Genomic DNA, 21,729 nt, shown 5'->3' with positions numbered 1-21,729 from the left:
TATTTCAGCTGCAGTAAGCAGAGCTAAGCCGGCTGGCAGGAGGGATAAATGTTGCTATGACAGCTTGGGTGGAGATTTGGAAAAGGCACTTCATGTTGCAAAACAACCAGCACGAAAGAAGCAAGCAAAAACACAAACCCAGAGCCAACAGACTCCAAAGGCCACCAGATGTGGGTCTGTACCGTCCACAGCTGTGCCTTTGTTCCCCAGCAGGGCAGCAAGAGCAGGAACAATTGAGCTTGGAGTAAGGTGGGCTTTGCAGTAGGCTGAATATTCAAGGCTGCTGCATGGTCCTGAGGCTCTGTCCCCAGTCTTCCTGCAGGGATAATTGAACTGTGGTGCTTGTAACAGTGACTTTATTTTCCAACCATCAACCTTGAGTAGGCAGACTCAGTTTGAAGCATGGGTTCAAATATGTTCCCTCTGGAAGAAGGAGGGAAAAGTGGGATGTTGCTGAGATGGGGCTCTGGCTCTGGGAGCTGTTTTTAGGCCATTGCCTGATGTGGGGCTGGTTCTGTGAATTTGCCATGGCCTCTCTTGCCCTAAGCTCTGGTGCCACAGGGCCACAGCTGAAGCGGTGCAGTAACACATGGGATGTTGTGTTATTTTCTCAGGTGCTGGAGCAAGATGTGGTTCTCCAGTCTATTGACCGTGCCATTGAGGCTGTGCACAATGCGGCCATGAAGAATGGAGGGAAGTACAACCTGGAGCAGAGGGATGTCCTCCAGTGAGTACAGTGGGTGCCTGGGAGAGTGAGCGGATGGAGGGTGGTCAGCGTATGATGCTGTGTTTGTGTTTTGGGAATCAAGCAGGATGCTGTTGATCTGAGTCTCTGTGCTGCAAGTGCTGCTGCATTCAGTGTCCCAGAGTTTGAGCTGGCAGCCGGTGCTGCTCCTCCTGTCAAACAGCACCCAGCAAAGCAGAGCTTTGGTCTGGCCCCTCTATCCCTGTGCATGTAAAGAGGAAACTCTCGGCTGCATTATGGGCTTGGAGGAGAAATCCATAACCTTTCTGGATGCATTTTCTCTTCTCTACCAGGCAGCAATTGCAGAGGCTGTTGGCACATAACGCGAGGTCCTTAATGTGTGCTCAGATAATTGCTTGTGAGGAGCATTTTGTTTTTCTCTGGCACCTCGGGCTGTGCTGGGGCACGCTGGTTTAATCTCGGTTGGACAGCGAGTCTGAAGTGCCGGCAGTTCCTGATGCTGCCGATGCAATATGTGACTCTCCCCCGAGGAAGAGGCATTTTTAATCCAGCAAACCAATGAATAAATCATGGGCTCTGGCAAAGCCTCTTCCTTCCTCCCCCAGAAGTGCTTCCTTGGTTGTTAATGAAACCAGAGTTTGTGTTTTAAGTACTGTAACCCGTTCTGGTACATATATATATAGCCCAAATGCTATAAACCATTAAAAATACCGCTTGAACATTGCAGCAAGGTCACTCCCTTTCACTTTGCTCTTTCTGATGTGGCCGCTGTGTTCCAGGAAGCTGATCCATCACCGGAAGGAGACCGTGTCCCGCAAAGGGCACTCCCCCAGCCCGCAGGGGATGGTCATGACACAGTCCTCCAGCGACCACCACCTGGACGTGGCGCGGCAGCCCAACGGCGTGTGCCGGACCGGGTACGAGCGGCACCACAGCCTGCCCAACACCGAGGTGGAGGAGGACGATGAGGGTCTCTATCAGGTAACAGCGCCTGGGCACTTTCTGGTTCCTCTGGTGGCAGCACATGGCTTGTCCTGTTGAACAGAAGGACTTTGCAGCTGAAGTCACAAATCCGGTGTTTGTGTTGCCATTACTGCAGTGCGAGCTGATGCTGTCCCTTTGTAAGAGGTCAGGGATGGTCCCTCTGCCATTTACAGTGGTAATGCTTTTTAGGATCCTGGAGGGTCTGTGGTTTTATGGTGACACATGTACACGGTACATTGCGTGACTGTCTCTTGACAGAAGAGTTGCAAGCCCGCTGGAGCTTGAAGGACAGTTTTGAGGTGAGCAGCAGAGCTCCCTTGAGCAGCTGGCACAGCTTCACTTCCCCTTTGTTAGATCCGCACAACAAGATCCTTGGTCCTGCAGCATTTTATCTCCTGCTGTTGCCTATTTTACTACTCAAAATCTAAAACCCCCAGAGATGCTGCTTGGTCCACATGTTGCTTGTCATGATGAATTGAAGGTGAATTGCAGGAAGCATGGTTTAGAGCAGGTTGTTTTATCTCGGTGGCACACAGTCCCAGGGTCTCTGTGCATTGCCAGTGAGGCTTCAGAGAAGTATCCCAGGGTGAATGTGGCTGGGGATGAGTTGATGTGGCTGATGACACTGTGTGGGTGTAGCTGAATGTCAGGGGTAAGGGCACCAAGCCAGGATGAACACAGAGATAGTTTTCCCCTATAGCTGAATGTGTGCACTGTGGTTTTGATCCATGCCCCTGGGATAAGTGGTTGGAGGTATGGTGATGAGGTGTGACACACACTGTCAGCCCCAGATGAGGCTTGTGTTACACTTGGAGAGCTGTGAAAGGTAGCTCTGGCTCAGGCACAGCACCAATCCCTGCTCACTCCACTTTGCTCTCATTTCATTTTGCTTTCTGGGCAGCTCTGTTCTCACACCTGTGCATGGTGGGCAAAGTGAATGAAGCTCCTTACAGCCATTCCCAGTGCTGATTCCCTGTTGGGGGAAGGATGTTTTCTTCCCTTCATTCCCCTTTCTTTGGAGGGTTTTGGTGTTGTTCATCCTCTCATCAGCCCCACACCTTGGCTGAGATATGGGGTGAGGGAGGGAATGGCTATTGGTTGTCCCTGGTAGTTCCTGACCATGCAGGGGCTCAGAGCTTGGGCAGCACCAGCACAGGGAAGTTCATGTGATGCTTCATGCTCTGACCGGGGTGCGTGGCTCTGATGCTGGCAGGGCTCTGGGCTAACATTAGCTCACAGCTATTAATGTAAGCCTGCAATAGCTGGGTTAAACTGGCGTGGTCAGTTTGCAGGGGCTCCTGAAGCCATGGACATGCTCTGGGACCGCTCAGCCTCAGCTCTCTCCAACACTGACACGTGTCTGCTCGGAGCTACAGGGCTAAATCCTGCTGACCTGGGAGCCCCAAGCGTGCTGGGACCCCCCTGCTCTGCAGAGAGGGCTCTGCCTTGGGCACAGCTGAGCTCTGGGACCAGCCTTCCTTCCAGCCATGCTGTGCAGAGGCCCCTCCCGAGCTGTTTTGGCCTCTCTCAGCTGTGCAGTCTCTTTTTGGACCCACATGGATCATTTTTGGGGCTGGATGCACATATCATGTAGCACTTCACCCTGAGAACAATGCAGGGTGGATTGACAGGAGCAGGAGAGCTCGGGCTGGGTGCCTGCAGGGGTACCTCGTACTAACCCACCAGCTGAAGGGGCTTGTAAGGAGGTGACATGACACAGTAGAAGGCTGGGTGTGTTGGGTGTGGGTGGGAGAAAGGGGCTGAGAGGTTTCTTTGTTTGTGCCTTGGTTTGCTGTGCAGCCTCCTGTGTCTTCACGTGCCTGGTAGGGTCCAGGCATGGGCTGTGGACACTGTGTTGTCAGCTTCTGGCACTGCATCTTGAACATGACATCCTGAAGATGTCTGCCTTGCAGAAATAGCTTTGCTCCCATTCCAGAGGAGATTTGTGCCCTTCCAGACCCAGCAAGAAAAGAAATACATTTTTCATCCTCCTCGTTCTGAGCTGTTTCAGATGGAGACCTTCCAGGGCCTCAGCCCTTTGCTGCGGGGCTGGCAGCACTGACAGGTCTCAGCAAACCTCCTCTTCCATGGCTAAAACCCCTGCAAGGTTGGCACTCTCTGGTGGTCCGAGTGGTGATGCCCTGTGCTCCCACCTTGCATTGCTGCTGCAGGCAGGGGTTGCTACTGGTCAGGGTTATTCCTGAGGTTACACCTCACCGGAGTAGTCCTGAGTGAAAGCTGTTGGTGATCATGGTGTTTGGATCCTGCAGGAAAGGGTGAGTGTAGGAATGTGCATTGGAGGCAGACTGCTGCTGCCTTGGTACCCCCTGACTTACAGGAGAAACCCCAGATGTGAAGAGCCAGCACAACCCTGGCAAAAGCTTCTCCCAGTGCATCTTGCTCTAGGATTGCTCAGAGGGTCTAGCCCTGTTTTCTCCCTGCATGAGCAGAAATAGCTCTGGAAGCATAGAAAAGGCATTTACATGGCTCCAGCCTTGGCTTTGTCTTTCTGCAAGGGTGTTTGTGGCTGATGTAATGGATCTCTCCAGAAGAGTGCCTAAATACATGCTCTGTTCCCAGCCTCTGCGGGGCTATTGAGGGGAATGTGGAGGCACAGTGAGTGTGTGGGATTGCGTGTGGAATAAAGGAGGAGTAAACACTTGACAGGTCTACACAACGTGTGTGCTGCTGAACACAGCAATTAAACAAGGGCTGCTTTGCCTGTCACAGGGAGGGGATGAAGCCAGTTGAGTCCTGCTTTGTTCTTCTAGGAAGCTGCCTATTAATATCTGTCCTCCTGAGAACACTTCCGCGAGTGATGAGAGCTGTAAGGACAAATGCACACACACCAAAAGGAGCTTTCATAACCGAGAACGTCTCTATTGCCACCCTCCTCTGACTGCTCTGCATCTTCCCCCACAGATCCCACCGCAGGCCCGGCGCACTGCTCCTGTCACCCCCCCGCCTCCGGAGAAGCGCAGGAGCGCACAGGCACACCCTGGGAAAAGTAAGGACAAGGCAATTCCCGAACCTCAGGCACAGATGGACACTGGGCAATGGAGCAGTCACAGTGCCCGGGTGCTTCTGCTTTGTGCTTAGAAGAGCATCCTTTTATTTATATATATATATATATATCTCCTAAATTCCTATAAGTTTTATATCCTTACATGTACATGCATACACATATCTCCTAAACCCCTATAGGTTTTGATGCTAATGACCATGAGCTGGTGGCCAGTGCTCCTTCAAACCCTCTCTGCTGTGGGAGGGTCTGGGCAGTCCGGTGCCCGTGGATGCATGTATCATCCCACTGCTCTGGTGCCGGTGCCCTGTGGAACATCTGCCTGCTGATGTGGTTGGCCTGGCCAGCACACAGCCAGGGTGGTTTAAGGTCCTTGCAGGTGTTTTTCCCCCGCAGCCATCATGGCCATCCCCCAGCCAGGCAGAGGCCCTTCCCCAGCGGTGCAGTGTGGCAGCTCGCCTGGGGAGATCACTGGTAGCCCTTAGAACAGGCTCTAGCTTTGCTTTTGCCTCCAAGTCTGTTGGGTGCTTTCTTTGTGCAGTGCTCAGGTGGGATTTCCGTGAAATCAGCGGCTGGTGCCAGCAAGGAGCAGCATTAATAGCAGGGACACAGGTGCCCATGTGCTGCCCATAGGCAGGGAGCAGACAGTCGGGAGCACTTGAGAGCAGGAGCACAGGGCTGGGGCAGGAGCTTCATCATCAGTGCAGCTGGGCTGATGGAGGCTGTGGTCATCCTGCCAAGTTGCTGTCACTAACCCGTGTTCTGCTGTGCTGTGACAGTCAGTGTCACTCAGCCCATCTCAGGCTCACTCATGTGCCTGTGCGAGGAGCAGGCAGAGTTAACTGAAACCTGGGGCTGGCACCAGCTTACTTGTGGGTACTTAGTGGTGTTGAGCCATGTTTTTCACTATGGAGGTAGGAGTTCACAGAGATCAGCTTCCTTCAGCTCATTATCTCAAGCTAATGAAGCATGGTGGGAGCAGTGACTCATGAGAACTCTGAGGAGGAGGAGGAAAAAAGAGGGATGCTGAACTCCTGTAAGAGGGAAGGGCCCTGTTTGTCTGCCTTACGGTGGAGTGGTGGATGGAGGAGTGGAGGGCTCACAAAAGGTGTTTCACGTATCACTGGTCCTTCCTTTGGAGGGGCAGCTCCTTTCCCTGAGAGCTGGGAGAGCCCCAGAGTTCTCTTCTCTGCCAGTGCTTGCGTCAGCTGCTCATGTGAAGCTCTAGGTGAAGGTAACGCAGGCTTTGCCCAAGTAACTGTTCTCTTAGGGAAGGACTCAAATACATTCCTGCCCCCTGGAAATTAATGGCTAAAGTTTACTAAAACTGCATATTAGACCAGGTTCAAGGAAAGAAAAATCATAGCATCCCTTTACTTGTAGTGGATGTTTCCCTTGCCCGGTGGGGCAGGTACCACTGCTGGAGCTGCTCAGGACGAGAGCTGGGAGAAACGCAGTAGAGCAGATCCGGTGGAGGCTGGTGAAAGCGGTGGGTGCCAGCAGGGTCCATGATCAGATGCTGGAGGTGATGACAGGGAGAGGCCACAGGTGTTGTCAGCTTCCCCATCAGTGCCAGGCTGTGGTCAGTGAGGTGTGTGGGAAACCTTCCGGGTCCTGCAGCTCCTGAGCACCGTCCTTCAGAAGTGAGGGCTGAGATCCCAAGCACAGGAACAGGCCCTTGCTAAGCTGGGGGGGAAAAAGACTTTTGTGTCCCTTAGTTGGGTCCCTCCCTCCCTTTCCCTGCCGAAAACAGGAAGCCCTTTGAAGGGTATTCAGCTCAATAGAGCACTTTTCCCCTTTCTAAAGAGGTGATTGTGTGGGAATGCTCCAGAAAGAACTGGTCCAATTTTGCTTGGAGATAAGTGAGGCAGGAAGAGGAGTTGAACTGCTCTGGCCCTTGCACAATGAGCCGTTTAATGGACTGCAGTGTATGTTCTCTGTTCCTTTGGTGCTGTCGCTGAGGCAGTTTTCATTGTTTCCTTTCAGGCGCTGTTGAAATTATCTCTGGGTCAGGTTCGAGTGCCTCCTCCGTGAGCACCACGTCCCTGGATACCCTGTACACTGCTTCCTCTGCGTCAGAGACCGCGCTGCCCACGGCCGCCTCCAGCCCTGCCACCACCCCTCCGCCCGTGCCCAGCCGCAGCGTCCACACCACCATCACACGCAACTTGGACACCGGCTCCGTGGCCCATTCCCGACACAGCTCCTCCTCCAAGGACGGCACCAGCAAATCCCCCCAGTCCAAGAGGGCTGCCCCGGCACCGCCGGCTGAGGGGGGGTCCCACCGGTCCCACGCTGGGGATGGGGAGAAGGCTGCTCAGGTGAAGAAAGCTGCCCCGGTGCCCGCTGCAGGCCTGGATGCCTTCAGCACCCTCTGTCTGGAGGATAAGAAGGTGGCAGAGTCATTGGCAGGGGAGCCTGGTGCTCTGGCCGTGTCTGTGCCCAAGACGATAGGGGCTGAACTGATTGAGCTGGTGCGCAGGAACACGCACCTCAGCTACGAGCTGTCCCGCGTGGCCATCGGCGTGGTCATCGGCCACATCCAGACCTCCATCCCGGCCACCAGCAGCATCATGGAGCAGATCCTCATCTCTGTGGTGGAGAGTAAGGTAATGCCAGGGGCTGCTGCAGCCTGGCACCAGGCAGAAGGTGTTATGAGCTCAGTGAGCATTCCGAATGTCTGGAATGGGAAGTGTGGTGAGATCCCAAAGAAAGGGAAGGTGCTAGATGGGTGTAAACATACTGCAAGGGAATCAGGTTTAGTGGCCCAAGAGCAGCATTATCCACCTGGTGTCTACACACGGTGCTGTGCTGTGGCTGGAACCACTTTGCTGCCCAGAGAAGGGAGAACTCCCAGGGCAGCCCCACTGAAAGGTGTCTGAAGAGCTGCTGTATGGTTCACCTGAGGTAGGCCTGGGCTCGTCTGCAGGGAAACTGCAGGTGGATGTGTGCACCCACGGCACTGGTGATCCACCGTGTGGCTGGTGGAGTGAGGAGGGAAGGGGAGGAAGAGCTTGGCAGGATGGCACTGGGCTTGCATGGCTGGTGTGACCACCGCAGAGCAGTGTGGGTGCCATGAGGCTCCCAGGGTGTCTGGAGAAGGAGCAAAACCCCTGCAGCAGTTTGTTCTGCTGGCTGGAAGGAGGGAACCGTTGGAAGCAGCAGCATAGCACAAAGAGGCATCATTAGAGATAGCAAAACCTCCTCCTGCTCCTGGGTTCTTCAGCAGATCCCTGGCAAGAGCCATATGATGAGGCTGCAGGTTCCGGCAGCTGCCAAGATGTTTAATAGCAGAGACCTGACCCCTGTGGGGGGGTGCTGAGACTGGTGCTGAGGGTGCACTGTGGTGGTGTGTGCTGTGCTTACACCAGCCAGGCTGAAGAGCTTGTTAATGGATTGATCTCATCCAAGCCCATTAGGAACTTGGTGCTCAGTGGAGTCATAAAGGCTGCAGATGAAGGGTTGGAGAAAGTAGATTAGTGATAAGAGGCTGAATGGAGTGATCATTAAAACAATCATCAAAATGCTCCTCCAAAAGCCCTAGGTTGCTAAATGCAGTAAGAAGAAAGGGGTGTAGCTTTGGGTGAGGTTTCTTGGGTTCTTTAACATCCTCAGAAGACAGCTTTAACATCCTCCAGCAGGATGGTGGCAGCTTGGATTTCATCTGACCGTGCACCAGTTCTGGTGCCTGTTTAGATTCATTCACTGCATTAGCTGTGCAAGGGAGGGAGGTGGGCAGAGCCCAGGAGTACAAGAGCTGCAGTAACACGTGGCTTGAACTCCCTGGGTTTCTGCTGCCAGCTCTTGGCTGACTGAGGTCAGCTGCCAGTCCCGAGAGCACAGGGAGAGGAAACAGTCCCAACCTCACTTAACCTGCGCTTTGCTGCCTGCAGAACCTGAGCGCGGGGCTGCCCTCGGGGCAGATCTGCCACGACGAGCAGCGCCTGGAGGTGATCTTTGCAGACCTGGCCAGGCACAAGGATGATGCTCAGCAGCGCAGCTGGGCGCTCTATGAGGACGAGAACGTCATCTGCTGCTACCTGGAGGAGCTGCTCCGCATCCTGGTGAGGAAATCCCCTCTTTGTAGGCAGAGCAGACACTCCCAGTGAAGTTCTGTTTTCTGCCCTCCTTTGCCCTGTGTTGCCATCGGATCTGTTGTCTGGGACCACAGGTTTCTGGTGGATCCTTTCCCACTGATGTGAGTCCCTGCCCTCGTGCGTGTGGGGTGCAGAGCTCCTGAGCTGCTTTCAAAGGTTCCAAAGCTGTTCCAAAGGTCCTTCTAGAGCTGCTCTTGTGGCAGCTGTGGTATTTACCTATCACAGGAGAACATAGACCCATACCTCCCAAAGATCCCAATCTCCAACAGAAACCCTGGAAGTCTGATTCTGCCCATCTGTGCGCAGGGAATGTGATGATACAGGAGCTGCCACTCAGTGCAGCAACACGATCTGTGTTATGGCTGCTGGTGTGGGGTTTGCTCTGGCACCTATTGTATATTGCTTCCCAGCTCTGACATAAGCAGAACAGCTCTTTTTTGGTGCAATAAGTGCCAGTGTCTATCACTCAGCATGGGCTGCCTTCTGTGGGCCTGAGGGGCAAGGTAGAGGGGGATCTTGTGTGACCTTTCCTCATAACTCAGAGCTGGGAGGCAATGCACAATACTTGTCAGGATGGCAACAGTGAGGGAGCTGCCCTGTGACTGCAGGATGCACTCATCGAATGCTACTCAGGTCATGGGTTTCTCAGATGCTCAGCCCAAACATGTTGTGTGGCAGAGATAATCCTCAGGAATTCACTTTGATGTAGTCTGTGGGGTGGAGGTTCCTGAGCTGCCTTTGTGCTCTGCCTTCAGTTCCTCTGGGAGGTGGTTGGGCTACTGAGATGTGAAAGCAGCTGGCCTCCCTCCGGATCCTTGCTGCTTGGTGTGCCCCTGGGCTGACCTCTTCATTCCTGCTTCCAGACAGATGCAGACCCAGAAGTGTGCAAGAAGATGTGCAAGAAGAATGAGTTTGAGTCCGTCCTGTCCCTTGTGGCCTATTACCAGATGGTAAGGTGGCAGAAGGCATGGAATCTGCCCTGGGATTGCCCTGCAGAGGCAGGCCAGGCTTGCTGTGCTGCACAGATGTGAGACCTCCACCTGGACAGGGTGATTCTGGGAAGAGCAGGAGCTGCAGTGCATCACCTGTGTGCTGGCTGGTGTCAGTGCTGTGCATGCAGGTTGGGTGGGAGAGCAGAGGGTGCCAGAGACTTTGCAGTGGTCGCTGCACTATGGAAGGTGAAGTTTGCTGCTCTCATTAGCTCTGTTGAGGGACAGGATCGGCATCGCTGGTATCCAGAGGAAGGATTTCTGAGGATGTCCTGGGAAAGTGGACAGGCTGGGACTGCTTCTCCTTTAATTGATGCACTCCTGTGCATTAGTAAATAGCTTTGCTTAGGAAAGTAGGTTGTGAGTAGGAGCCTTGGGAGTGAGGAAGGAGATCATTATTCAGCGGAAGAAATGGAAGTTTTGCTTTCAGTGCCTCTATGGTGTTGCTGTGCCCCTCAGCTTCCTGGAATGTGCTCTTGTAGGACTCTGGGGGGATTAGAAACTTGTCCCCATCATGTCTGTAAGTCCCCAGCTACAGCACATCAAGCCTTGTGGTGTTTGGCTTTCATCTGACACTACTGGTAAAAGCCCATACAACTTCTGGGTTCACTGTGCCCCTGGGAGGGTCTGTGGCTTCCCGACAATAGGAACTTCCATCCAGTTACGTCTCTGCCTTGGCATGAGCCCTCCTCTGGACATTGTTTCATCCGGTGATTGCCTCTGCAGGAGCACAGGGTGCCGCTGCGACTGCTGCTGCTCAAGTGCTTTGGAGCCATGTGCAACTTGGATGCTGCGGTCATCTCGACGCTCGTGAACTCTGTGCTGCCCATGGAGCTGGCCCGGGACATGCAGACTCACACTCAAGGTGAGCCAGGGCTGCTGAACCCCGCTCCCTAGGAACGTCTCCAGCAGCACTGGTGGCCCTTTGTAGCCTGAGTGCTCCATGTGCTAGTGCCTGGGGGAGAAGGGCATCTTGGTTAAAGTTATTTGGGTTCCTACAGCTCGAAGTGGAGAATGCCTGGGAGGGGATGCTTCAGTCCAGTGGTACAAGGCCCTCTGGCTCTTGAACACGCCATTAATGATGATCCTGTAGATGTCTTAAAGCACATTTTGAGCTATTCCAGTTTTGTTTCATGCTGCTGACAAGAGACTTTTGCACATCTTAAGGAAAATCTCTGCAGCTTCTTAATGGCAGCTTTTCTCAGCACTTTACACCATATCTTTGCAGTGTTTCTTGCTGTGGAATAAGATGTGTGCTGGTTAAAGGAAATGACCCTCTCTGCACCACTGCACCAAGGGGGGATGTCAAATACAGGGGCACAGTGAAGCACTGGTGGTGTGGTGCAGGACTGGCACCACCACACCCGTGCTTTCCCTTTGTGCTGCTGCTGCTGCTTATCAGTTCTATGTAGTGAGCTTATCACAAGGTTCGTGTTTTATCTGGTTATGTATGAGAAGCTTCTTCTCTAGCTGAGGTTTCACTGCCCTAGCAGCAGGTATACTTGGGTATGGGGCTATGACTGTGCTTCTGTGGTGACATTACTCCCGATTTAGCACTTCCAAAAATAAGCTTCATCATGCATCCATCACTAATTCATAAAGATTGTCTCTGGGTGAGTGTTCTCTGCACCATGCTCAAACAGGCCTCAGTGCCCTGCTCTGCTCCCCTGTGCAGCAGGGCTCCTGCCTGGTCTCTGCTGTCCAGGGCTGCATCCTCCCAGATGGCACAGGGAGCTCTGGCTCTTGGTGTGATGGAGCAGCGAGCTCTGACCTGGGTGACTTTTGCACATAGCACTTGTGGCTGAAGCAGGGCTATCTCCCAGCAGGTGTTAGCTCTGCTTTGGAGATCTCAAGAGCATTGCAGTGAAAAGCGGCTCTGCTGCATCCTTCGAGCTGCCACCCTGCAGCAGCTCTTCCTTCCGGAGCTTCATCTCAATGTGGTGGATTCTTTCCCTCCTTGCTGTAATACACAGGCAGTGTAGTTGAAGGGTGAAAAGCTGCACTCCCTTTGCTGACAGACAGCCTTTGGTTACAGGCGCCTCCCAGTCTGGTGTCCTGACCCTGTGCTGCCTGCCTGTACTGGGCTTATGTTTGCACACATCATCTCTGTGCTCTCCAGCCCTCTTGGCCTTCACAGCAAGGCTGCAGCGAAGGAACCATCCTCAACCCAAACATGTCTGTCCTTCAGAGGTGTTTTAGGGCATTAGTAGCTCCCTCCTACCGCCCTGGTGCTTAGTGCTCAATGTCCTGCCAGCAAACGGCAAGTGTGAAAACATGACCTTGAATCCAGACTGGCTTGAGCTTATTTTGGTACTAAAACCTGGGGAATAGCAGCTGATCCATGACGTGCCGCGGAATCGCTAATCCTTCTGCAGCAGCAGGGGCCGGAGCGGTCGGTGCCAGCGCTCGGCAGCCAGGGAGTGCTGAGCTGGCTGCAGCAGCTCTGGGATCCCTCCTGGCTTGTTACTGAAGAGCAGCCACGGTCTGTGCTGGATGCTGGTGCCTTTGATGAGCAGGCACCTTGCCCTGGGGCTGCTGGCGGCGCGCTGGCTGCTGGCCACTTCTGCTGCCAGATGCTTGGGTCTGTTGCTCCTGGACAGCCCTTCCCTCTGCTGCGCTTCCCTGCACATCTGTCAGGGTTAGAGGAGCTTATAATAAGCCACAGCAGGGCAGAATTAGCCAGGACAACTCCAAAGAGAACAGATAATCCAGTCTGGAACTGGGACTTTCTCCTGTGCTGCAGCTCAGGGTACAAATAAGTCAGCTGCTGGGCTCTGCTTGCTCCAGCTGCAGACCGTTGTGTCTGCTCCCAGGGCCTGGACTGTGCACTGCTGTGGTTAGAGGTGGGAACAGGGCTTTGAAGGCCTCTGAGAAATACCTCTCATAGGTAGCAGCAGCTTTCTCACTGGTGCCTCAGCAGGCTTTGGAAGTGCAGGCTGGGGAGCAGAGAGCTGCATCTCTCCTGCTCTCCACAGTCACTTGAAGTGGCATTGCTTGAGGGATGCTCATCAGCATGGCACCAGCAGCATCCTACTGATGCAGCCACTGGTGCTGCTCTGGAAGGAATAGAAAAACCTGTGCTTTGCCTGGCAATTACTCTGTTCTTCTGCATGGGGCGTCTTGGATGTGTCTTGCTGCAGCTGGGACACTCCAAAAACTGCTGAGCAATTGCACTAGGTTAATGTGGATCTGTACCGAGTTCAGCTTTCTGGCTGCTTTCAGCCCCCTTTCTCTGGCATCCTTAGGCAAATAGGACAAGATTTCCCATCTAGTTGTGGAGTCTGCTGCCAGCCAAGATGAATGGACACTGGCTCATGGCAGATGGACCAAGGATGTGTAGAGCTACCCTGCCCCTCCTATCTCTAGTTAATCTCTTCCTCCTTATTTGCTACAACCACATGTAGGTCACTGGGTTCTGGTTCTCAGATCATTACTTCACTGCTCCTGATGTGATGACAGAAAGTGTTTTGTTCATGCAAGCCTCGCTAGGAGCAGGAGCAGCAGGTCCCTGTGTCTGCCTGCTGCAGCATCCTGCTGCTGATACCCACCTCCTGAAGCCATGGAGGGAAGAATGAAGAAATCATGTGCTAAATAGTTTGTCAGATTCTTTTTCTGCTGCAGTGAGCTTTGGCATCGCTGCTGCCTCATAGCTGAGAGCTTCTTATGTAAGTGTGAGTTATATTTCAGTCACTGAATATCCTCCCTCTCTGTTTACCAGGAGTAAACAGCAGTTTCCAGCTTCCCTTTGCTGCCACATGGTCTAGAGTGTTCTTCTACAAACTCTTAATCTTGTTAATGCTGTAGTATCTCTGTTTAAGTCCCAAATGATCTATTTTTACTCAAAGTATTTGCTATTTGAAAACTCCGGCATCTTGTGGAGCCCTGGCACAGTGTGTGTGTCCTGTGCTTGTAGAGGCTCTGCTCACAGAGCTGGAGGCACGAGGCTGGAACCAGTCACTACCATTCCCCCCCTCCCTTGCTAACAGCACACCTGAGAGCTTCCAAGTGCTGCATGTCCTTTGGCCAAGTCCAGGAGCACGGTGGTGACAGTGAAGGCATCAGCCTGAGCAGTCACAGCCAGACTGCAGCATGCAGGTGCTTAGAGGTGGATCAGTCTGTGCACAGACATTGGGAATCAGCGTGTGGTGTGCTGGAAGCAGAGCTGTTGGGAGAAGCATCATGCATCGAAGGGACTTTTTTCTCCTTTAATGAAAAGTGGCTTTGGTCAGTTTTATATAAATACCCCCTCAGTTTCCTTGTAGCAAGAGCCCCTGGGCTCCTGCTGCAGATGGAGCTGAACTTTATTTAGGCACTGTGTGTGGTAACCTACCTTATGAAAATGATGCTCCTTTTCCTTTCATCTTTGGACTTAGTGAACTGGCTGGAGGTGATGTTTGATGATGACACAGATCCTAGCCCATGATTTTGTTTTTTCTCCTATAAGTACCTATTGAGATGTATTTATTAATTCAGATTCAGGAAGGGCACTGGCTCTGCTTCTGTGGAGCATCCATGGAGAGCTGCTGCCAGGGAAAACTGCTGGACCAGGAGGCTGTGGGATGTGTCAGTGCTGGAGATACACACGTGGCCCCACTGCGAGCAGCGATCTGCATCCCCAGAGACCTCTTGTACCTGCAGGCAGAGCTGTGGCAGCAGATAGAGCCGTGGGGGGGGTGACAGGCAGCGGGGCTGGCTGGGGGTGGCGTTGGTGGGAACAGGCAGTATTTCACAGTGGCCAGATGGATGCTTTTTCTGGGTTCAGCAATTGCATAACTCTGGGATGTGTCCTGAGACTGTGCAGGGGAGGGCTTTAATTATTCACATGGAGTTTGCCCAGATACTCACAAATGGAGGGGAAATAAAAGAGGATTCTTGTGATTATTTTGCAGTTGGTTTGGAAGCGCGTGGCACGGGGGGGGTGCTTGAACAAGGTGTGCTTGGGGGGTGCTTGAGCAGGGGCAAACCACCCGTACAGCTCGGTAAGCACAGGGGTGAGGAGCAGTCCAGCCAGTGCTGAATGTCTGTGTTAAAGGAGTGATGCCCCAGCTGCAGCTGGGGAGCAGTGTTTCATCCTCAGGAGCACTGATGCAGGACCTTCACCTTGCAGATCATCAGAAGATGTGCTACTCTGCACTGGTGCTGGCCATGATGTTCTCCATGGGAGAGCCCCTGCCCTATCATCACTATGGTAAGAGCAGCTTATGCTTAGGGCTGGATGGGACAGCAGAGCTGATGTGAGACATCTGAGGAGTGCCAGCAGACAGGGGAAGGGACCTTTCCTGATGGCCAAGGAGGGGACAGCTGGGGAAAGCCAGCATCAGCAGGGCAAGGGTAGGGTCTGCTCTTTGTGAGTAGAGCCTGGCTGCTGAAACACTGGGCTGAGGGGCCAGGTTTCCAGAGAGGACAGCACAGACCTGGGTCACAGCAGGAGGACTAATGCCATGCTGCAGAGGAGGTGGATTTGTCCGTCACTGTGACTAAGGCGCATCTTGTGTTACCTCTGCCCTGTGTGAAAACACAACCCCCCTGAGACGTCTGCTCTGCTGCTGAGGCCGAGCCCACATCACTCCATAAACACCCACTAAAGCTGTCAGTTGTGTGATGTGGCCTCTTCCTGGTCTTCCTCCTAATAGGACACTGCAGCCCTGTGTGCCTCAGGGAAAGCAGAGATGATTTAAGGGTGATGTGGTCAATAAAGTGCCAGCATTGTGCCAGATCTGCCTGTTTCATCCTCTGTCCCTTCATTCTTGCTCTCAGCCAGGAAGCCCTGCCTGGTTCTTGCCCAGGCTGTGCTGTGTTCCCGTACCTGGGACACTGGGCTCTTTCTCCTGGAAATGCAGCAGAGATCTTCATAAAGCTCCTGCTCAGCAGCTTCACCCTCACAGCTCAGTACATACATACGAGCTGTAAGCTGGTGCAGGGGAGTCTGAGGCATGAGCCCCCACACCTCCTGCTTCCCTTTCCTCCTGTAACCCTGGCAGTTATTTCCTGCAGGACTTATTTGCATGAGCTCCTGAGCCTTCCTAATAGCAATGGTGAAAACTGGGTTAGTACTAATGATTGGGATAACTACTGTTTTAAAGCAGATGGATGAAACCAGTGGTCAGGAATACAAATCTCTTCCTCCTGATGCCTTCACTGGCAGCAGTGATGCTGCAGCAGCAGCTAGGGCAGCTTTTGGTGTTTTAGTAACACCAAAATGCTGCCAGTGGGGGATCAAATGTCAGTGTTCCCCTGCCTTGGGGGCAGTTCTGAGCCCAGGATCCCTCACACAATGACACTTCAGTGGTCTGTGTCATGCACTTGCAGATTGTTCATTCCCTGGATGCTGATGCTGGCACTACACCGGTGGGTTTTGTGCATAAAAGCCTGGAGAAGTGGCTTGCACACTCCCCTGTTGCTTGGTTTGTGTTCCCAGTGCTGTAAATGTATCTCTCCTCGTGCAGAACATCTCAACTCTCAGTTTGTGCAGTTCCTGCTGGATGTGATTGAGGATGGGCTGCCCTCAGACACCACCGACCAGCTGCCTGACTTATTTGTCAACGTCCTGCTGGCCTTCAACCTCCACATTCCAGGTCAGTTGGTGCTGCCCTGCAGGATTCCAGGGCTCGAGCTGGGGTGTGAAGGATGGGGAAGCAGAATCTCCCTGCCTCTCCCTGGTGCTGACACCCAGCCCAGCTGCGCCCGGCTCGGGCACTGCACTGCCTAAAGGTCTCGGCAAACCTTCTGCTGCCTCTTGCAGCTCACTGAGTGCCCGTGGGCTGGCACCAGGCTCTTCAGCATTGGCCCGAGCCATGTTCTTTCCTGGCTGCTCAGCCACGTCATGGGGCTGAGAGCTCTCGGACCCCTGACAGACCATGGCTCCCCAAAGCTCTCCAGAGCTCTGGTGCAGAGCAGGAGCCCTCCACTATCTATTACTATTACTGTGGCCTCGAGGAAACAAAGGGATGAGCTGAGCAGGTTTCTCCCTTAGTTCCAGAGCACAGTGTGATCATGACCACAATAAGCAAGCACTCGAATGTAAAGACCTTCACAGAAAAACTGCTGCTGCTGCTGAACAGAGGAGGTGAGTGTTTGGGGCACTGCTTGGGGAGCCCTGTGCTCACTAAGGGTGATGTGCTGGGGATGCAGGGAGCTGAGGAGCTGTGGGTTTGTGAGGTGAGAGCTGTGCTGCTGAACGTGGAGCTGTGCAAGGGATCAGTGATGCTGGTGGCACGTGGGCGAGAGGGGAGGCTGTGGCTGGCAGGTCCCTGTGTGCCTGGCTCGGATCAGCCCACCTCGTGTTGTGGATGGCTACAACGTGGGTGAGCTCCTGAGCCCTCCTGTGCCTGGGCCGACAGGACCCCTCAGTGCTGGCACACACAGACCTGCCCGTGCTGACTGTCATCTGCCCCTGCGGACAGATGCAGAGGGAGGGTTTGCCTTCTGAAACACTGCCTGGAGCAGCCCTCCCCGTGTCAGAATGGCTTGGCAGAGGCTTAGCTTTGTGTCTGCTCCAGGTACAGTGAAACCCACGGAACGTGCAGAGCTTCAGCAAAGCAGATTGCTGGAAAGCTGGAGGTCCCTGCAGGAGAAGTGGTGCCAGGTGGTTCTGCCTGTGCTGCACACCACTCTTGTGCTTTCTAATACCTTCTGGAGCACAGGGGCTTTGCTGCCTGAGATTCGTTTGTTGATTTGCTGATAAAAACTCATCCTGTGATGCTTGCAGCTCATCTTAGCCTGGCTTTAGTTCTCTTTGGGGTTGCAAATCACTGTCTCCACACTCTGTTAGCTTAAGGGCAGCCAGCCTCTCGGTGCTGTTCTGTCTGGCCTCCTCCCAAAGCCTTTGTTTAGCCCTTTCCCTGCCAGATTCCCTGCAGGGAAATCACCTTACTGCAAGGGGCTGGTAGAAGAAAGAGGGGCCCACAACCTAATGAAGATGCTTCTCCTTTGCCTGCCTTCCTGATGACTGCTGGGGGGTTTCAGTGTCCAGAGCCCCTCTTGGGGTCTGCAGGAATGTGTTCTGGAAGAGAACAGGATGTGGTGGCTCATTTATACTTGGGAGTGTTTCTTCCTTTGGGATGACACAAGCCTGGTCCCTGTGGGGAATGCTCATCTGGTACAGGCTCTGATGGGCTTTTCATAGGGGTCATTGGACCAGATGTAATGAACCAGGGGGAAGAGGGGTGGGAGCTGTTGAGCTGAAGGGCCCACGGGGAGGTGATGTGCAAATGAGCTCTCACCTGGGGCAGTGGGTGAAGCACCAGCAGTGATGGATGCTGATGGGTTTGCTCTGGGCTCTGTACCCCACAGAGCTCCATCACTCCCGTTGGGCAGCTCTGTGCAAGCCACGAGGCACCACAGGCACCAGGGCCGGGGCCAGCTCCTCTCTGGGCTCTGGGATGCAAAGAGGGGATGGGGCTGCTCCAAGAGGGCAGCAGGAGCCCGTGGCTCAGCACGGACCCTCTGCCTTCCCCAGATGATCCAGTTTGTATCTTCAAGCATCAGCCTCAGCCCCCGCACTCTGTGCTGAAGTTCCTGCAGGACATCTTTGCCAGCAAGGACACAGCCAGCATCTTCTACCACACGGACATGATGGTGCTGATCGACATCCTGGTGCGGCAGATCGCTGATCTCTCCCCAGGAGACAAGGTGCTCACAGTAACCCAGGGGCAGGGAGCTGAGTCCCAAAGCAGCTGTGCCTCTCCTGGTCCCCTGTGGGGGCCAGCTGGGGCAGGCAGGAGCAGGGTCCCGGTATGGGCATGATGCTTCTGGATGCTCAGATCAGTCCTGGGAGCTGAGGAGTAAGGGGGGTGTTATCCTGCCCAGCACACAACAGTGGAGACACACGTTTAAGGAAAGATCTGCCAGGCTTTTAGTGATCTGCACCCTTCTGTAGGGACATTTGAGAATAGGGACCCTATGTGAGTAGTTGGAAGTAAGAGGGATCCCTGTAGGCAAGAGGCAGGGATGTGCATGTCTGAGAGCGGGTGAGGAGCAGCACCATGCTGCTGGGGGAGAAGCAGTGTTTTCCAGAGCTAACTCATGAGCCTGAAGGAAAAGCAGGTGCCTCTGGAGTCACTCCCTGCCTGGTGGAGCAGCAGCAGCTGCTGTGCTTGTTTATCTCACTTTAAATCCTTCATTGTGCTCTGTGTTTTGTCTCCCCTCCCACTTGGCAGCTGAGGATGGAGTATCTGTCTCTGATGCACGCCATCATCCGCTCCACGGCCTATCTGCAGCACCAGCACCGCCTCTCCGACCTGCAGGGCATCCTGCAGCGCATCCTGGGCGAGGAGGAGGAGGACCAGCAGTGCCAGATGGACAAACTCATCATCCTGGAGATCTATAAGGAGTTCCCAGAAATCTCTCCTGGTACCAGCTAACCGCCCCTCGGCTTGGACTGGAGCCTGAACCACTTGGATCAACGACGTCTCTTGTTGACACTTCCTCCCCATTCCCTTCCAGTACAGCTCATACCTTGTACCCCTCCCTGCGAGGCCTAAGGTTGGGACAGTGTTCACCAGCCCTTTAGCAAGGCCAGCGGCAGAAAGGGCCTGGGGTGCCCCGGGGCTGGTGCTCGGGGAGGCTGGAGCACGGCGGGCGTTGGTGGTGCTTGGGCAGCTGGTGATGGTGGGAAGGGCAGTGAGTGTGAGGGATGTGGCAGTGGGGTGTTCAGCTGCGCTGCTGTCCCGAGGTTCCAAAGAGAAAGGCCTTTGCCTTAGAGCATCACTTCTTTTCCATGTGCATCTCTCCCTGCAGTGATCAAGTGGAGTCTGCTGGTGCTTGGAAGAAGCTTCCGTAACATCTGTTCTGTTTGCTGCTGTAGTGCCAATGTGCTGCCGCCCTGCCAAGGGGGAGCAGCCCGCTCGCTGTCTGATGCCTCGTGTAGTGAGCCTTCCCCTTCCCGGCCCGCAGCGTTGCCTCTGGGCAGCAGCTTGCCCAGGGCCAGCAGCTCTTACCCCAGCAGCTGCTTTCTCGATCTGCTTTCTCTAGTGCTGTTTAACCGAGGTGCTTGCCCCCTGCGGCAGCCTCCAGTGACAACCACACCGGTGCGGCTGCCCTGGGGAGGCTGCTGGCCCAAAGCCGTGTCCTGCCAAGCAAAGGCTGCTGCTTGCTCCCCCTCTGGCAGCGTGGCCCCGGGTGGGCAGACACGCTCTGCTCTGTGGGTTTTGCTTCGTCGCAGCTCTGCCTCACTGCCCACCCCCCGCGTGGCAGCGCTCAGAGGCAGCGTCAGCCTCGTGTCCAGTAGCTGTTTGTGACCGTGCACGAGTGTGGGGAACCCTTATTTATATTCCCTCTAGGTTTCTAGCAGGTGGGATTAACCTGTCTCCCTGTTACAGGTAGTCACACACACTAACGTGGGTCTCTTAGCTATTCGTGTACGCAGTCTGGTCAAGCCCTGTCCCTAGCTCTTCCTTTACAGTACCCAGTGTAGAAGCTATTGGAATGTGGAACTGGAAATGCTGGGCACTGTGTTGTTTTAGCTTGAGGTGATCCCTGAGCTCTGCTCTGCAGCCTGGGCTGTAGCGCTGGGGCAGGGATGCTCAGGAGCAGAGGGGTTGGCCTGGCACTGGGGCGTGAGGCCCTGCTGAAGGCAGCCTGGCAGTGCCCAAGCTCAATAACACCCTCATAGAGAAACCTATTTTTCCCCTGTAAAAATGTATGAATGTCCAAACGGATCCTGTATTTTCTTAAACACTCGGTGTAACATGCAGAGGAATAAAATGTCTTTAACTGGAGCTGTGTGACCGTAGCCCTGCCTGCCTCTGCCCAGGGGACCACTGTGGAGGAGTGCCTGTAGCCCCCAAAGGCAATGCTGTGGGTGCTGATCTCCACCAGGAGCCAGTGGGCAGGAGCAGGGCTGTACATGCAGGGTGCAGGCTGTGACCCATTCATGCAGCTGCCAGCAGGAATGGAGCCAGGGCTCTGTCCCAGATCCAGTGTCTCTTGTGTCAGGCTGCACCCATGGGGAACACTGTGCATGAAGGCTGCCAGTGCTCATGGGTACTCCCCCCTGTGGAGCTCTCCCGTGCCCCCTTGCTTGGATGCACATCCCCTGGGCTACCTTGGCTTGCTCTGGCTGCTGCTTGTGCTTGTGTTGGCTCGTGCCCGGCTGCAGTGCTGGGATGTGTTTGGCACTTGCCTTCAGTGGCACTGCCCAGGCTTTGCTGCGCCAGGCTGGGGGGAGCCCAGGAGCAGGCAGGATCCGTGGTTCTGGGAGCCAGGAACATGGCCTGGCAAAGCCTCCTGTGACAGTGCCCTGATGGGGCAGAGCTGGTGGCTCCTTCTGCATCCCTGGGGGTGCTCAGCCCTGTCCCACCGCACGGTGTGACCCTTCCTGCACCCTGGCTGAGCTGCGCCTGCTCCCGGGAAAGGCGTGATGCAGGGAGCGTTATCCCTGAGGATACTTGGTGGCGCCTGCTCTGTGGGTGACAGGCACAGCTCACCCACTGCACTCCTGTTAGCTGTAATAACCCTTTATTAAAGCTGTATCTCCTAGTATGGATGTGTTTTGTTGCACAGCAGTGAGGGGTGCTGGGGGGGAGCGATGCACTGGCTGAGACCCCCACCTCTGCTTTATTGTCTGGAATGATTCAATTACAACTGTTCTGTGGCAGCAATACCCTGATGATTTTCTCCTCCTCTGCTGAGCTGTCACTCGGGTAATTACAACAAATACACTTGAAAGCCTTCACCATGTTTTAAAAGTCTCGCCCCTCTCCTGATTGGGTTTCTTGATGGCAAATCCCCACTTTGAGGAGCTGGGATGTAGGATCCAGACGGCGCCGGCGGCTCGTGTGAAGTCGGCACCTTCCTGCCACACGGGTGCTTCAGTCACACACTGTGCTCAGCCCAGGGGCAAGGATGAGCCCGGCCCCCCCTGCCCGCTCTGCCCACCCGGCTGATGGAGGTGGAAGGGAGCCACCAGCCCTGCAGGGGAAGCCCAAGGCT

General features: G+C 54.4%; 1 protein-coding gene across 2 annotated transcripts in view; it reads left to right on the top strand.

Annotated features, from left to right (window-relative positions):
• The window catches only part of NCKIPSD (NCK interacting protein with SH3 domain), a 36,029-nt gene extending 14,652 nt beyond the window's left edge, over positions 1-21,377 (top strand). The window contains exons 1-13 of one of the 2 annotated variants that reach the window (XM_013128230.3): positions 172-249; positions 615-727; positions 1,486-1,687; positions 4,613-4,697; positions 6,699-7,321; positions 8,606-8,776; positions 9,673-9,759; positions 10,525-10,663; positions 14,906-14,986; positions 16,245-16,373; positions 16,772-16,864; positions 18,257-18,429; positions 18,957-21,377. In XM_013128230.3, the coding sequence (XP_012983684.2) occupies positions 681-727; positions 1,486-1,687; positions 4,613-4,697; positions 6,699-7,321; positions 8,606-8,776; positions 9,673-9,759; positions 10,525-10,663; positions 14,906-14,986; positions 16,245-16,373; positions 16,772-16,864; positions 18,257-18,429; positions 18,957-19,160 (2,034 nt within the window). In that variant the 5' untranslated portion in view covers positions 172-249; positions 615-680 and the 3' untranslated portion in view covers positions 19,161-21,377. Of the gene's footprint in view, positions 1-171; positions 250-614; positions 728-1,485; positions 1,688-4,612; positions 4,698-6,698; positions 7,322-8,605; positions 8,777-9,672; positions 9,760-10,524; positions 10,664-14,905; positions 14,987-16,244; positions 16,374-16,771; positions 16,865-18,256; positions 18,430-18,956 lie in introns of those variants that run through there. The other variant, XM_034066233.1, reaches the window with a different exon arrangement.
• The last annotated feature ends 352 nt before the right edge of the window (positions 21,378-21,729 follow it).

Source organism: Melopsittacus undulatus, chromosome 9, assembly GCF_012275295.1.
Source record: "Melopsittacus undulatus isolate bMelUnd1 chromosome 9, bMelUnd1.mat.Z, whole genome shotgun sequence".
NCBI lineage: Eukaryota > Metazoa > Chordata > Aves > Psittaciformes > Psittaculidae > Melopsittacus > Melopsittacus undulatus.
Note: the sequence above shows the minus strand (reverse complement) of the source record. Positions and strands in the feature narration are given on the sequence as shown.